Raw genomic sequence first — 15568 nt, forward strand, 5'->3', positions numbered from 1 at the left:
GCAGTGCTGAGGATGAAATGAGACAGCACATAAACCCAGAGGCACAAAGTAAACCAGGAGATACTAATTCCCTGCCTCTTATCCCCCAGAAACAAAAGCCTGTCTTGTATTTTGAACCTATGCAATGACTTGCGGCATTATAACAAAAAGCGTCACCTGACCACCACACAGATATGACACCTCTCATGGAGCCCACAGTGATATGGCATGGCCAAGCTGTGACAGACAAGTGCCTGTCTCTTTCCAAAGGACTGGGGGACACAAGGAAGCAAATTCTCTTTCTCATATGCTTTACAATAAAGGAGATCATTCTGATTCTGGTCCCATCGCATTCAAAACAATAAGCCCACTGTTGTCCTAAGAACATCAGAATTGAAATTTGATATTTCGACATTATTTTCTGAAGGTACCAACATGATACGCACTAGATACAAAAACATCTAAAATCCTAATAGTAACTACATACATTTAAAACCAATGTAATAGTTAAAAAGAGAGAAGGCTTAAAATCACAAATACAATTCTGTACAGAGCTACCCAACTTCCATGTTCTTGGATTTACCCATTTATAATTTCATTTGCTAGAAGCACTTATGCAAAACCCAGGCAGACATCACTCAGTTGTAAAATCAATAACAGTGATGAAGAAACACAATTTGAGGAGGACAGACTCCATGAGAACTCTAGAGAAGCCAACCTTGTAACAATTATAACAGAGAACAGTCTTAAGGAGAATGTATCTTTGGCTGGCCGCATGGAAAAGTGACAGCATGCACGATGGAGGAAAAAGGAAGAGAACGCAGAGAAGGGGAGATGGAGCCTCTGGAGGGAAGGCTGGAGGAGCCATCAGATGTGGAAGGCGACCTCTCTCCATGGAAATAGGCCATGGGGGGTGAAGGCATTCTCTCTAGTCCAACCCTAGTATCACTTCTTGCCCAGGAGTCACGGGCCCCAAGTCTAATGTATTGACTCTGGCCTCCATTCCATGCATTTTCATGCCAGTAAAGTTGCTGAAATTAAGAAGTGAATTGTGGAGCTTTGGGGCATAAATAATGTCATACTGGAAGGTCGGGGCTAATAACAACCAGGATGCCCTTAATGCTCTTTAAGAAAAACCATCTGATCTATAGAGCCCTCGATGTGGTTTGAAATTCCCTTAGCCTACAAAGGAAAATATTTTTAGCATGTAGCACACTTTGTAACAGACATATAAATGCACCAAAAATATAATTTTAGGAAAGCATCTGGGTTTGATCATTTCTTGTTATACCTCAATGCCAAATAGGTTCTGCTTTCTCAATATAAGGAACATGGCAACATTCGGCCACAAGCTCTATAGCGATCACTGTAGCAATTTCTCCCAAACATTTCATTACTGGCTCTGCTTGGTTTTACTTTTTAAAGTGCAAATAATCTACAGATTTAAATATAAAATCAGCATAAAAAATGAGGGGCTGCTTCTGGAGCATTTGGCCCCAATGTCTTCTTCCCCTGCTAGAACTCGCTGGATCATCTGGACAAGAGACAAAAATGAGTATTTACTCTTGTGTCCCAAAACGTATCCTAGAAATAATAGTTGCCACTATCTGAGGTAAAGCTCGTTTGCAGCTTTCACCGATCTACAGGCATTTCAAGGCATTGACAACCCAAGCAAAATTTTTTTCATCTCTTGCTAGTGGATCAAACAGGTTACTCTCTGTGAATAATTGATCTGCAATAGAAGCAATTGCCTGTTCAATGATCAACCAGGCTAAATGCTCTTGCAGGTTGATTATTACCTGTGATTTCTCCCAATAATCTTTCATATAACAATTTTCCAGCTGAGGAGAAAAGAAATGCACAGACAAGGTTTCTTGATAGGTAACTTTGTAAAACACCACTCAGGAGGAAACACATGAAAACTCTTCCAATACCACTCCAAACCAAGGGCAAGTTTCCAGTCTGTGGGCAAGTCAACAGATTCCCAGGTTGGAAAGGGAGATACCTGGAGGAAAAGTATCCAGGCTTCCCTCCTCTCAGAGCAACCAGGCTCATCTAGATAGAGCGCACACTTAGCTACCAGGCATAGCATACAGTGACATGAGGCAAAAAAACGGCTCTGGCCTTCACCCAGGCCAACCCCCACTCATTCCCCAAAGAAGCAGTGAGGGTTCAGAGAAGGCAAGCGGCTCGCCCAAGGCCACACAGCTTCCAAAGCCGCATCTAATATATCAATTACCTCCTTCATCCAATATAGGATTAAGATTACAGAACAAAAGTTCACTACAGCGTCCTCTGTGAAAACAGCAAATTGGGTAGCACACAACGGACTCTCTTTTCCCACCCAGCCTCTACTCCTGCTCTTTGACCTCCAAATAATGCGGCCTCGCATTTTACGCATCAAATCGTCTGAACCATACTTAGATATGGTGGTGGCAGTTATAAATAGATAGGATCGGAAGCAGAACACTGAGCTTGCAGAGGCCCAAGCTGGAGGCCCAACCTGGAAGGACAGGGTCTTCTGTTGAATGAACTGAACACATCCATTACCAAGCACCATCACAGAAAACTGCCATACAAAGATACGCGTGTGGCAGGCACGCTGCCCTGTTTAGAAACAGACAGATGGATTTGGGCAGTTTGACAATCACTGTTCTCCTGACCCATGTGATAACACCTGCTGCTGGGCCACCTCTGGGCTGTGCCCTTGAAGCTCTCCTGCTCTGGGGTAAGTGGAGAGGACAAAATGAGGGCAAAAGGCAGGGACTCTACTTGGAATTGGCTTTTTTTTTTTTCCCCAATTTATTTATTTTCAGAAAAACAGTAGTCATTATTTTTTCACCACACCCAGTGCTCCATGCAAGCCGTGCCCTCTATAATACCCACCACCTGGTACCCCAACCTCCCACCCCCCCGCCACTTCAAACCCCTCAGACTGTTTTTCAGAGTCCATAGTCTCTCATGGTTCACCTCCCCTTCCAATTTACCCAAATTCCCTACTCCTCTCTAACGCCCCTTGTCCTCTATGCTATTGGTTATGCTCCACAAATGAGTGAAACCATATGATAACTGACTCTCTCTGCTTGACTGATTTCACTCAGCATAATCTCTTCCAGTCCCGTCCATGTTGCTACAAAAGTTGGATATTCGTCCTTTCTGATGGAGGCATAATACTCCATAGTGTATATGGACCACATCTTCCTTATCCATTTATCCGTTGAAGGGCATCTTGGTTCTTTCCATAGTTTGGCGACTGTGGCCATTGCTGCTATAAACATTGGGGTACAGATGGCCCTTCTTTTCACGACATCTGTATCTTTGGGGTAAATACCCAGGAGTGCAATTGCAGGGTCGTAGGGAAGCTCTATTTTTAATTTCTTGAGGAATCTCCACACTGTTCTCCAAAGAGGCTGCACCAACTTGCATTCCCACCAACAGTGTAAGAGGGTTCCCCTTTCTCCACATCCTCTCCAACACATGTTGTTTCCTGTTTTGTTAATTTTGGAATTGGCTTTTGAATGCAAATAAGAAGATAAAGGAGGCGTCACTTAAATGCTTTAGATGGCACAAAAAGACATTTCTTTGTTCGAGGAGTTGCTTTTTCTCATTTGTTGTTTGGGTGATATTTATTATCTAATTTAGTTTCCATCTCAAGGGAGGAATGAATAGCTGTGTCTTTCTAAAAGCGAAGACCTCTACACATACTCCTATTCATTCACGCCAAAAAAGATTCCAACTTTTCAATGCAGTAAAGCCCAGAATTTCCTATGTAAAACATTCCGTCAGATCAGCAGGCTACTACCATTTAGAGATATCACAAGGAAGAAGGGAAGTACAGACCATGACACGTATTTATGAAAAGTCTTGGCCAGTGAGGCTCATATTACTGCATGCACAAAGCACAGCTTTGCCCACTAAAGAATAGTGAAGAACAGATTCAGGGGAAAAAGAGCAGTCATTAATTACATAAAAAATCATCACTGTTCAGAGCTCCCTGCTGTATTCTTTTATTATCTCTTCATAGGTCTTGTAAAAATGTAGGCAAGGATGGGTTCAAGCTGATTTGGATTAAAAGCAACCTTGCTAAAAAACACAAAATACCTTAGCTGGATGGATAGGGGGCTGAGGGACCTGGATCTGAGCTGCGGCTCTACCTCTAACAGGGGCTCCCAGCTTGGGCAGATCAGGCCACCACTCCTGGGAACAGAAAATGAGCTCCTCACCAAGAGTTGGTCCTGCCTGTGATTCTAAAGCAGACCAAAAGTCATGCAACACCAGAAAAGACTAATATTTAACCAGGAAGCAATAGGGGCCACACCCAAGAGTTCTATACCATGCACATAGTAAACATACACCTATTTTGTTCGACATAATGGCTCTCCACAAAAGAGAAGGGGAAAAAGCCCCATATTCTAAAATCAGCCAAGTGTTCCTAATAGCTTTCCTTGTCAGCAGGTGCTCTGCTAGCGAGGGCTGGCAAAAGTCCCCGTGAGCCTGGTGGAGGGCCACTGTCAGAGTCGCTGTCCAGAAGCAGGAGATGCAGAGCTGAACATCATATGTGCAACAATACTGTGGCATGTCAGGGTGCCAAGGGGCCCTGTGTGCTTGTGCACCCATGTGCACAGCTTGCCGCACCGCTGGGTCCCAGAGCTTTTCCCGGGGGCGGCAAGAGCATAATGCAAGTATAAAAGAATCTGCCTTTGATGAAGAGTCTGCCAGAATGTCTTCAGGGTAATAAAATAGAGAATAGGGACAGTTCTTAAAGTAGAAGCAGATGTTCTTCTATTGATGTATAGGCTTACAACCTGATGCTGATATCTTTGTCCTAATCCTTTAAGTTTACATTGTTTCTGCCTTCCAAAGATCTCTATGAAAAAGACAAAGCACCATTACAATGAAGTCCTGTTAAATGGTATTCTTCTTTATGATTGCGACAATGTCCTTACTTGAGTGAATCTCTCTTGTGGGCACACAATATGTATGAACCTGAAAAACAGGTAACGCCCCTATGTCCAAACATGACCTGCCAGACTTTGCACCTTAAGGACAATTAAATTGGCTCCCTTGCACATGAGCTGGCTGACTTGTGACCCAGTGGGGCACAGCCAAATCTCCTGCCTCCAGGTCTTTCAATGGACTTGGTCTCCCAGCTGACTGTGGCAAACAGAAAAGTCAACTTCTTTGGATCCTCTCAGGTCTCAAGCTCAGGGCAGAGGCCACTTGGGCACACCTTGAACAACAGTTGGTTGTCGATGCCCACATGGGCCATGTGCTCATGTGCAGGACTGTGTCCTGTCAGCCTTGTAAGCCCGATGCCCAGCACACAGTGCTTGGCATTAACAGTTGAACAAATAAACCAAACCATAAAGCCAAATATTTGGATTGCTCAGGAGGAACATAAAACTAAATGATTCTAAGAGTTTAGATTATACTAAAGGAATAAGAAAACTTCTGTTGATTCAATATATTGCAGAATGTGACATGATTATGGATTCTCTCAGTAGGTCCCAGTCCTACTTAAAGAGATCCTCATTCACTAGGTATGGCTTGAGTCCAGGATCTATAGTATTTTTATATTTTAAGTAGGCTCCACACCCAGTGTGGAGCCCAATCTGGGGCTTGAACTCATGACCCTGAGATTGAGACCTAAGCTGAGATCAAGAGTTAGATGCTTAACTGACTGAGCTACCCAGATGCCTCCAGGACCTGTAGTTGTAAACAGCTTCCTGGGTGATTCTGATAACCAGATCTCAGCATAACTGGGCTAGATGGCCTAAAAGGCCTCTAACCCAAGTCTGCAAGGCTATGCTTCCAGAAAATACCTACACTTGTCTCCTTATTAAAAACCATGTGTGGGGCACCTGGGTGGCTCAGTCAGTTAAGCATCTAACTCTTGGTTTTGCTTCAGGTCCCGGTCCCAGGGCTATGGGTCTGGGCTCCATGTAAGGCTCTGCACTCAGTATGGAGTCTCTCCCTCTCCCTCTGCCCCTCCTCCCACTTCCTATCTCTCTCTCTCCCCCCCCTAAAATAAATTTAAAAATAAAATATTAAAAAAAAAAAAAAAGAAAAAGAAAACCATGTGTGCACAGGCCACTACCAACTGTCTCTATCAACTGGATGGAACCAAGTAGACTTTTCAAAGCTAGTGGCTCCTGCTTCCTTTTCCTTCTGATTCCAAAGGCAAGCAAATATTGTTTTTCTCTCCATGGTGTCATACCCCAATCATGTCTGTGTCCATCTGGGCTGGTTCAGAATTTCCATTCTTTTAAAAGAAACAAGTTCTCAAATGCTCTTCATCCACCTGAGAGAGCCAGGCCTACATGTCCTCCTCTGAGCTCACTTTAAAAAACAGATGTCCAGGGGCACCTGGGTGGCTCAGTGGGTTAAAGCCTCTGTCTTTGGCTCAGGTCATGGTCCCGGGGTCCTGGGATGGAGCCCCACATTGGGCTGTCTGCTTAGCAGGGAGCCGGCTTCCTCCTCTCTCTCTCTCTCTGCCTACCTCTCCACCTACTTGAGATTTCTGTCTGTCAAATAAATAAATAAGTAAAATCTTTAAAAACAGATGTCCAATCTGAGCTCCTGAAGGGTACCAGGCCTTAGTCGAGGTCAATATCCTGACTGTTCTCCCTCCTCACTGAGCGGGATTCAGGCATGTCCCTGCATTACGCGAATCTGTACTTGTTTCTCATGGCTTCCTATGTATTTCTCTGAGGACACCTATAGAGTTTCCTCAGCCCATTGCTGTGCCTTCTAGGGAGATATCACCAACCATCCAGATACTTAATGATGCTTTTAAAAAGCATCCATGTAAGCGAACAGCTCCAGGACCTGAAAGTTCAAAGTTGAAAACCAATGGGTAAAGATCTCTCTCACTGTTCTTCCCACTCCTGGAGACTCCCTAGTACCCGAATGGAGGGGAGGGCCCTGTCCTTTCATCTAGGTGTCTTCCTGCTAGCTAGGCTGCTGGGCCACCTGCCCAGGGACCTAATTGCCATTCAAATATTAGCACCCTTTCACAGGCCTCTGGTAGCTTTCTGTGGCTCTTGAATCTTGTGGCAAGCCTCCAGCATCACATCCAAGTTCCTGTGTAGTCTGGCAGTGTCCTGCGTTCCTAATCAATACCTTTGCAGCTCCTGCTCTCCACGCAAAACAGGCAACAATACACCTGTTCCTAACCAGCCTATCCCAACAAGAGGAAAGATTACTCTTCCAAGCTGTATTTATCGCTACAAAAAAAAAAAAAAAAAAAAAAAAAAAAAAAAAAGGCACTGATCCTTCTATTATTGGGGAGGCAGATGATCTTGGTTAGAGTGTGGCAGAGGCTGGGGCTGGGGCTGGGGAGGGAGAGGGGAGTGACAGTGAGGCTGGCTGGTAGAGCGCTTTCCCCCAGCCCTTCCACCAGGAAGCTGCATCCATTCCTCTGGTCCTGGGGCATTACCCTCTGAGCCTTAATTATGCTTATGACAAACTGGTTCCTCAGCCATGGCCCATTGAGCACAGATTCTATCCAATGCTGCTCAAACATGCATATTCTGTTTTCCAGCCCCTAGATCCCCTAGATGCTGGTTCTGACTCTCTGCCTGTCTAAAATGGCCTTCTCCCCTATGTGTCTTTGAAGACTGGCTTCCAATGGTACTTCAACCCTCCCTGCTCCCACAATGGGAAACGGCCTCTTTCTCCCAAATGCTGGAAGCTAGACCATTTTTCACAAGTTATTGCATTCTGCCTTGGGTCAGTTACACGTGTACCTACTTTCCCCACTTAATTATTAAGCATCTTGAGGGCAAAGCCCATGTTCTCTCATCCTTGAGCCATCCACAGTCCCTCTGAAAGGATAGAGAGTACCAGCTATATTCATGGGACAAAGGGAAGGAATGGGGGTGGGGAGGCACTGGACAAGGAGGTACAATTTCAGATCCTGGAAGTTTCCTCTTGCAAATCTCATCCATCTGGTCTGGGATGCTTGGCAGTTCCCTAGATGTCTAAGCTCTGATACAGTTGCAAAGGAAATCTTCAAGGGAGAGGAAACACTTTTTTTTTTTTTTAAGATTTTATTTATTTATTTGACAGAGAGAGACCACAAGTAGGCAGAGAGGCAGGCAGAGAGAGAGGGGGAAGCAGGCTCCCTGCTGAGCAGAGAGCCCGATGTGGGGCTCGATCCCAGGACCCTGGGATCATGACCTGAGCCGAAAGCAGAGGCTTAACCCACTGAGCCACCCAGGCGCCCCGGAGAGGAAACACTTTTAATCCTTATTATTCACTTGGAGTCTCATCTTAGACTATTGTGAGTGAGATTCATATTCTTTCTGGAAATTGTGTTTTGAAAGAGAGAGAAAAGGAAGAAAGGACACAGAACTTTGATTTGGGGCACCAGAGGAAAATGCCTCCTGGTATATCATGGTGCCTTTTGCTTTGAAGAGGTCAGTGCATTTTTTTTTTTTTAAGATTTTATTTATTTGACAGAGAGAGAAAGATCACAAGTAGGCAGAGAGGCAGGCAGAGAGATGGGGGAAGCAGACTCCCCGCAGAGTGGAAAACCGGACGCTGGGCTCAATCCCAGGACCCCGAGATCATGACCGGAGCTGAAGGCAGAGGCTTAACCCACTGAGCCATCCAGGTGCCCCTAAGAGGTCAGTGCATTTAGACAGTGTCAGATCATATAGCCGCAAAAATACAGACGCCCAGCACAGACCCTCAGTTACCTCGTACTCTCCAGGATAGACCCTTCCTTCCCACGTATCCGTCTCTCTCATTCCACAAGACAGAATGTCACTTGGGGCCCCAAAAATCCATAGACCCCTAAAAATATTTATCCTTAGGGCAATAGGTTGACTTGGGTGATTTTTATTGGGCGTTTTGAAGGGATTCACAAGAAATGTGGAATTAGGGAAGTGCTGGGAAAAAGCATTGTTATGGGCTGAATTCCCCTCCCCAAAATTTACATGTTGAAGTCCTACCCCCTAATACCTCAGAATGTGATTATACTGGAGACCAGGACTTTAAAAAAAGTGATTAAGGTAAAATGAATTCACAGAAACGGGCTCTAATCTAATTGGCTGTTGTCCTTAAAAGAGAAGATTGGGACAGAGATCTCTACACACACAGGGGAGAGACCGTGTGAGGACATAGGGAGAAGGCAGCCGTCTGCGAGCCAAGGACAGAGGCCTTAGGAGAAACCAACCTGGCCCATACCTTGACCTTGGACTTCCAGCCTCCAGAACTGTGAGATCATAAATGTCTGTTGCAAAATTCCACCTGGTCTGCGGGATTTTGTTATGGCAGCCTGAGCTAACTAATATGAGCACGAAGGCACGGATGCCAAAAATGAAAGAAATCAGGCTACAGATGAAAGGACTTCAGTAAACTCTCTCCCCATCTCTGGTGAATGCGGAGCACTGTAGCACTTTGAGTGATTTGTGGGCTCTTCAGTGAACTGTGGTAGCTCATTGACATTATGGGCCCTGCCCCAACTGAGACCAGAATATCTAGTCAATGTATCTCTAAGATCCCCTGACAAGTTATTCAGTCACTCAGAAAATGTAAGCCGAACCACTGGACTAAAAAGACAGCCAAATTATTAGAAGCCCAAAAAACACACCCCATTATAGCAACTGCTACTACTGATAAAAAAAAGAAGCCAGGATCTCATAGCACACGTAATTTGAAAAATATCATTTCTCTGGAGTTTACAAAATAACTAGTCTCACTTTTCTGGAATGACTGTTAAATGTAGAATTCTTAGAGACACCACCGAGACTGAGTATCCCAATGGGCCTTAAACTTATGTTGTGACTACATAAACTGCAAAAAAGAAGCTTACGAGTTATTCTCCTCATAAACCACTGGCTCTCTCTGTGCTAAAAGCATCACATCTTATCAAATTTCCTCAGTTCTGTGACCTCAGTATTCTCCCTATGAGACTGAAGTCGTCCATCATTTGCTTGTGTGGCCGTTGGCAACTTGCAGGTGTCTGCTTGAAAAGCAGTGGCATATTCCGAGATGCTGCAAGAACCTGCTGCCTGGGGTGGGGGTACAGGGGTGAATCTCGGGGCTCGAGGTGCTTCCTGCCTGTTGCCGAGACACCCGAGGTGACTGGCCATGACCCATCTTCTCTGTCGTCATCAGTGCCCCCAGTGCCCATAGATCTTGCCATCTCACATCTGCTGAGCGCTTCCCCCGAAGAGTGGACGGAGCCACAGAAGGGCCGTGAGGTTCACTGGTGCCAGTGAGCTACTTGTTAGTACCTCAGGAAACAGGTTGCCTGGGAGGCGAAATTAAGAGCTGAAGTGAGGCTGGTAATTAGTGCATGCCCTCTGGATGCCCACTGTGAATAAGCACTCCCATCCGTGTATTGTAATCATCGGCGCCGTCACAGCACAGTGAACGCTGTCTATGGATGGGCTGAGCTCTATCTTTATCCACACATTTGACAAAAATACAGATGATTTCAGTTACATCTATTTGGTGGGGGATTTTAAGGCATCATGCACTCAGATTTTAATGCAACTAATAGTTTTAGAGCAGTACTGTTCACTGGGAATGTATGCGAGCCACATTTGTCATTTACAATGTCCTAGTTGCCACATTTTAAAAGATGTAACAGCTAAAATTAATTTAATTTAATATTTTAAAAGATTTTATTTATTTATTTGACACAGAAAGAGAGAGGGCATGCATGCATGCATGCATGCACAAGCAGGGGGAGCAGCAGAGGGAGAGGAAAAAGCAGGCTTGCCACTGAGCAGGGAACCCGATGCGGGGGCTCCATCCCAGGACCCTGAGATCAGGACATGAGCGGAAGGCAGAGGCTTTAACCCACTGAGCCACCCAGGCGCCCCAAAACCAGTATTTTATAAACCATTAAAGAGATATTTTGCCTTCCTTTTTTGTAATAAATCTTCTAAATCTGAGTGTTTTCATAGTCCACCTCAAGTGCTAAATTTTAACCAGAAATGCTTGGTCTCTATTTAGATTTCATAAAATTGAAGATTAAAAAAAGTAGATGCATTCACATATCCAAAGTTGTTCCAAACAAAAACTGGATTATTAGGTCTTAAATTTAGATTTGGATTAGATTAAATCAGCTCTTCAGGCCACTGGGTATTTTCCAAGCACTGAATAACTACGTTTGGCTAGTGGCCGCCATATTGGACATCGAGACCCCGAGCACCAACTGTGTGCATCACAGCAGTAAGACAAAGATGAGTCAGACAGAGTCCTTGTTTCCCCAGGGTGGGGAAGCCTATGTATGAGACCCATATACAAATAGCAACAATGTAAGGTGGGTCATTACACTTGCTAAATACATGGAAAGGAAAGCATTCCAAGGAGAAAAGGGAATGCACAAAGGAAGACCCACGGCAAAGAAACAAACATTTAGAGATTGGTAAGTATGGCTGAGCATATGCCTAGGAGGGTAAAAATTAAGGTTTAAGAAGACAGCCGGGGCAGTTCTGCTGAGAGCCTCAAATAGCAAGCCAAAGAGTTTATTCTCAATCCACAGTTAATGGGGAGTAAGTTTCTGGTGAGGAGGAATCTTTTAAAAAGATCCACTAATATTGATGCAGATGGCTTGGTGGCTAAAAAACCAATTAGCTACCGAACCAGTCCAAGCCAAATATAATGAGAAATGGGGGAGGCCGTAGGAAAGGAAAGAAAATTCAAAATGTAATAAATATGGGTAAAAGGATACCAGGACTTGGCAATGTGGCCAGGAACTCAAGGAAAAAGAGGAGTCAGAGAATTCTGTAGCAACTAAAATAAGGAAGTACAGATGAAAGGCTGGATGGGAAAAGTTATTTCTAATGTATCTGCACATAAATGTTTTAAAAGGAGTTGGAATACATGCGCATATAAGCTGGTGGGGGGTTGGAAGAGACCTTTGGGCAGACATGAAAAGATGTCAGTATCTATTTATAGAACAGTCAAATTAGCAGAATGGGCGACTTTCTTAGAAATAATGTATACTATGGGGGGGCAAGGAGGGAATCGGAGTAAATCAAATTACAGTAGTACTATTCGTTAGAAAGCTAGGCAGCTGTTGAAAATTACTGCTCTTAAATTATATCAAAGGGGATATGGAAAGCTGCTTAAGATATACTTTTAAATGAGAACTTTCAGCTTGGATAATAAGATTCCAATTTTGTTTAAAAAGGATATGCACCTACGTTCTGTATAGCACAGAAAATGTGTGGAAGGACCCACACCACGCTGTTAGCAGGCATGGATTATTTCTGCAGAGAAAGACTGAAGGGGACAACGGCCTTTCCTTTTTATATTTTGTTATTGCTTGAACTCGCTACAGAGAACACATTATTTGAGTTTTAAAAAGGGAGACAAAGAAAAGGGTAAACCATGTATTCAGACCTCCAGAAAAATGACTGAAAGGATTTACATCAAAAAATTATCTCTGGACCATTTTAATTTTCTTATTTTGAACTTTTTTATATTCTAAAATAAATATGTAATACTTCTAAAACCAGGGGGAAAAAGTCATTAAAGGAAATAATCTATAATACCGATGGTACAATCAATTTTAAATCTGTTTGCAAAGCCAAAGGTTACAGGGTTGGGTGTTCTTTAAAGAGGTTTGGATCCAATTTCTTTTACTTCTTTGGGGCTCATGCTTACTTTTATTGCTGCTGAAGTGATTTCCACATTTTTTTTAATGATTTCCATTCAGTGTGGCCAAAAAGGAAAATCGAGGCCAACCACAAGGCAAGCCTTCCTGAGAGGAGACAAAAAGCCTCTGTAACCTGTGGAATGAAAACTTTACCAGGAGAACGTGACTCTTTTGTCATGAATGACTTCAATCGCTGGTGGACAGAAATTTTTAACGAGAACAAAGAGCATCGAAGCGATTTCAGTACTCTGCTTGTCAATCCCGGCCAAGCACACTAGTAACTTTATATTATAATGATGGGGACAAAGAACAAGGTGTCCCATTCACTGCCAGGCTGCTGCACCCAGAGGGTCCCAGGCCTTTGCAGAGCCTTTCACTGCAGTGGAACAGAGAAGGAACTCTCAAGGAGTGCAGAAAGGACGGCAAGCAAGTAAATCATCATCAACCATGTAAATAATGGCAGAGAATGGGTATGGAGATGAAAAGGCGCCTTCTGATCATTCACCAATGGAAAGATGTGCACTAAATCAGGGTCCTTTCTGTCTGACATTGTTGTTTTTACTGAACAGTTAAGCGCCCAAGGAAATACCAGTTGGGTCTTAAAGACAATTTATAGCTAGGCTGGCCTCATTGCACCTGGCTGTGTTTTGACAGCAGGTTTCGTCAGTTTATAGCAGAAATTCTTGTCTACACTATAAGCTGTCACAAATGCAACTAGACCTTGGAAAAAATGTACCGCTCAGAGGCAAACCTCTCCCTTTGCCGCGCCCCTCCCCCTTTTAATGAAAAGCAAAAAGCTCCCGCTGGTGGCAAGGCCTCCTTCTCTTCAGGGGAAATTAGGGAGCCTCCCGGGACTGAGAGGGTCAGCCCCAGTGTTACAGCCCAAGTGGGGTGCGCCTGCTTCTGGGCACTCGATTAAGGACTCTTTCTTTTCTCTTCCCTCGGGGCTAACTGCTGAACACAGCAGCCTTGTTGTTTGGAGCCAGGAAATTTCGGGATTCTGCTCTCTGAGCTCCCCACTCTTCCCAGCTTCCAGGCCACGGAAAGAATGTCTGGGCGCCTTGCTACAGCCTTGCCTCAGAATACAAGGCCCACAGCTTTGAGGAATGCCCTCTGCCCCCATCTAAAACAAGACGGCAACGCTTGGCTCTTTGGGATCAGACAAACCTTAACTTTGTTTTTGAGATTCTTCTCCTCAGTGAATGGCCGGGTTTGGAAGCCCCCTGTCTTAGAAATCACAGGACCTCATTGTAATACCTACACATTGAAAGCGCTGCCTCCCAGAACCAGGTGCTGCCTTACCCACCCGTTTTGTTTTGCTTCTTTAAGACCTCAGGGTTTTATTCCTTTTTGCTCCCAGAAGGATTGGGCCAAACAAATAACTTGTAACAGGTGACACGCATCCCTGGACAGAAGGCACTGCGTCCTTTTTAGGAAAGAGTTCATGGCGGCTGGAGGCCGACATTTTCCCCTGTTTGATAGCTAGGACAAAGATGTGAAGAGAGGGATGAAAAGGTAATGGAGAGCAGCCCCTCCTGTTCCTTAATTTCATGGTTCACAGACATTCAGTGACATTCAGACACTCCCAAGGGGAAGCTCATATAACCAGCCATGAAACTGGAAACGAGCAGGCTAAGGGGGCTGCTTGCCTGGGACTAGGGCTGAGTTTCTCACAGCCATGGGGGTCCACTCCCAGACACTGGGGCTCACTCTGATGGGTCTGCAGCTGCTGTGGGGCGGGGGGGGGGGGGCACTGGGAGGGAGAGTAGGCAGCAGGGAGGGTGTACAGGCCAGACTGGGAAGCTCCAGGCCTGCAGGGTACCTTGACCAGCCCCACACAGGATGCCACCCTCAACTTCCCATGGCCAATGCTCTGGTAAGGGTCAGCACTCGGAGGCTGCCCGTCAGGCTCCAGAAAGCATAGGACCTGGGCAGAGTGGAGGGAGGGGAGGCTCCAAGCCAGGCAGTTCCCACGGAGCTGGGGCTGGTTGGAAACATCTCTCCCTCAGACGTGCCCCTAGGCTGAAAGGGCGGGAGACAGCAGAACCACCTCCAGCAGGGACAGGTCCTGGTCTGTAAGATGGAGAAATGAATCTACGTGGCTCATTCAGGGAAGAGCAGCTAGAGGCAGGGATGCTGAAGCAGGGGAGGACATTGAGGGGCAGCTGCATCAGGGAAATGATGGAGAACTAAGGGCATGACAGGTCAGAGGAGAGCTACAGGCGAGCCAGCTCACTCACTCATCTGGCTGTCTCCAAAGCCAAAGGCACCTGCTCAACCCAATAATGGCCTGAAGTGTTGCCTGGTGACACTACCCAAAATACACACCACACTTTGCAAGACCTTGCTTAACACACAGTTTGAGGTCAACCAGCACGCCCACTACGGCACCACAGTCCCTTGAGGCAGAGGCCAGAGGCATATACTGTGATCGCAGATGTAAAGGATGGGAGACCATCATTTCCTAATGTACGGATACTCCAACTCAGCACAGTGATTACTTTTATATCTACACCTACAAACAAATGATTGTCAAAATCGAGCTGCTAAGCAGCAAGCTCCACGATCCCCCACAGACCCTCCCGAGCAGTTCTGTTGAGCGCACCTGTGGTATTCCAGAACTCTCCAGCCAGTCTCGGAAGATGTTTTCCACAGACAACTCAAGCCTTTAAAAATAAAACAAAAAGGCAAGGATTAAAACGTTACAGAGCACCTACTGCATACACAGCATTCTTTCCTCTGAAAAGAGGAAAAGGTACATCACAGCATGGATCTTCCAGAGAGGTAGCCACTCGCTGGAGAAAGCAAGGCTGTCCCAGGTTCAAGTGCAGAAGGCGCTCAGTCACACAGCGCCACTTCGGTCAACAGGAACGTGCAGGGTGGAATCTAAGAACCAGAGACACACCACAGTAGGTGCTCTTAAGGCCCCGAGGGGGCTGCTGGGTTGGACAATTCAGGGAGGACAAA

The 15568-nt window shown here is 45.3% G+C and overlaps 1 protein-coding gene across 7 annotated transcripts in view; it reads right to left on the reverse strand.

Annotated features, from left to right (window-relative positions):
* The window catches only part of LOC122917633 (aminopeptidase O (putative)), a 336369-nt gene that overhangs the window by 85152 nt on the left and 235649 nt on the right, over positions 1 to 15568 (reverse strand). For 6 of the 7 annotated variants that reach the window (XR_006386419.1, XR_006386420.1, XM_044265753.1 and 3 more), the window contains one exon: positions 15207 to 15267. Coding sequence is in view for 5 of the 7 variants with exons in the window: in XM_044265753.1 (XP_044121688.1) it covers positions 15207 to 15267 (61 nt within the window). In the remaining 2 variants the exon portion in view is untranslated. Of the gene's footprint in view, positions 1 to 15206; positions 15268 to 15568 lie in introns of those variants that run through there. The other variant, XM_044265755.1, reaches the window with a different exon arrangement.

Source organism: Neovison vison, chromosome 9, assembly GCF_020171115.1.
Source record: "Neovison vison isolate M4711 chromosome 9, ASM_NN_V1, whole genome shotgun sequence".
In the NCBI taxonomy this organism is placed as follows: Eukaryota; Metazoa; Chordata; class Mammalia; order Carnivora; family Mustelidae; genus Neogale; species Neogale vison.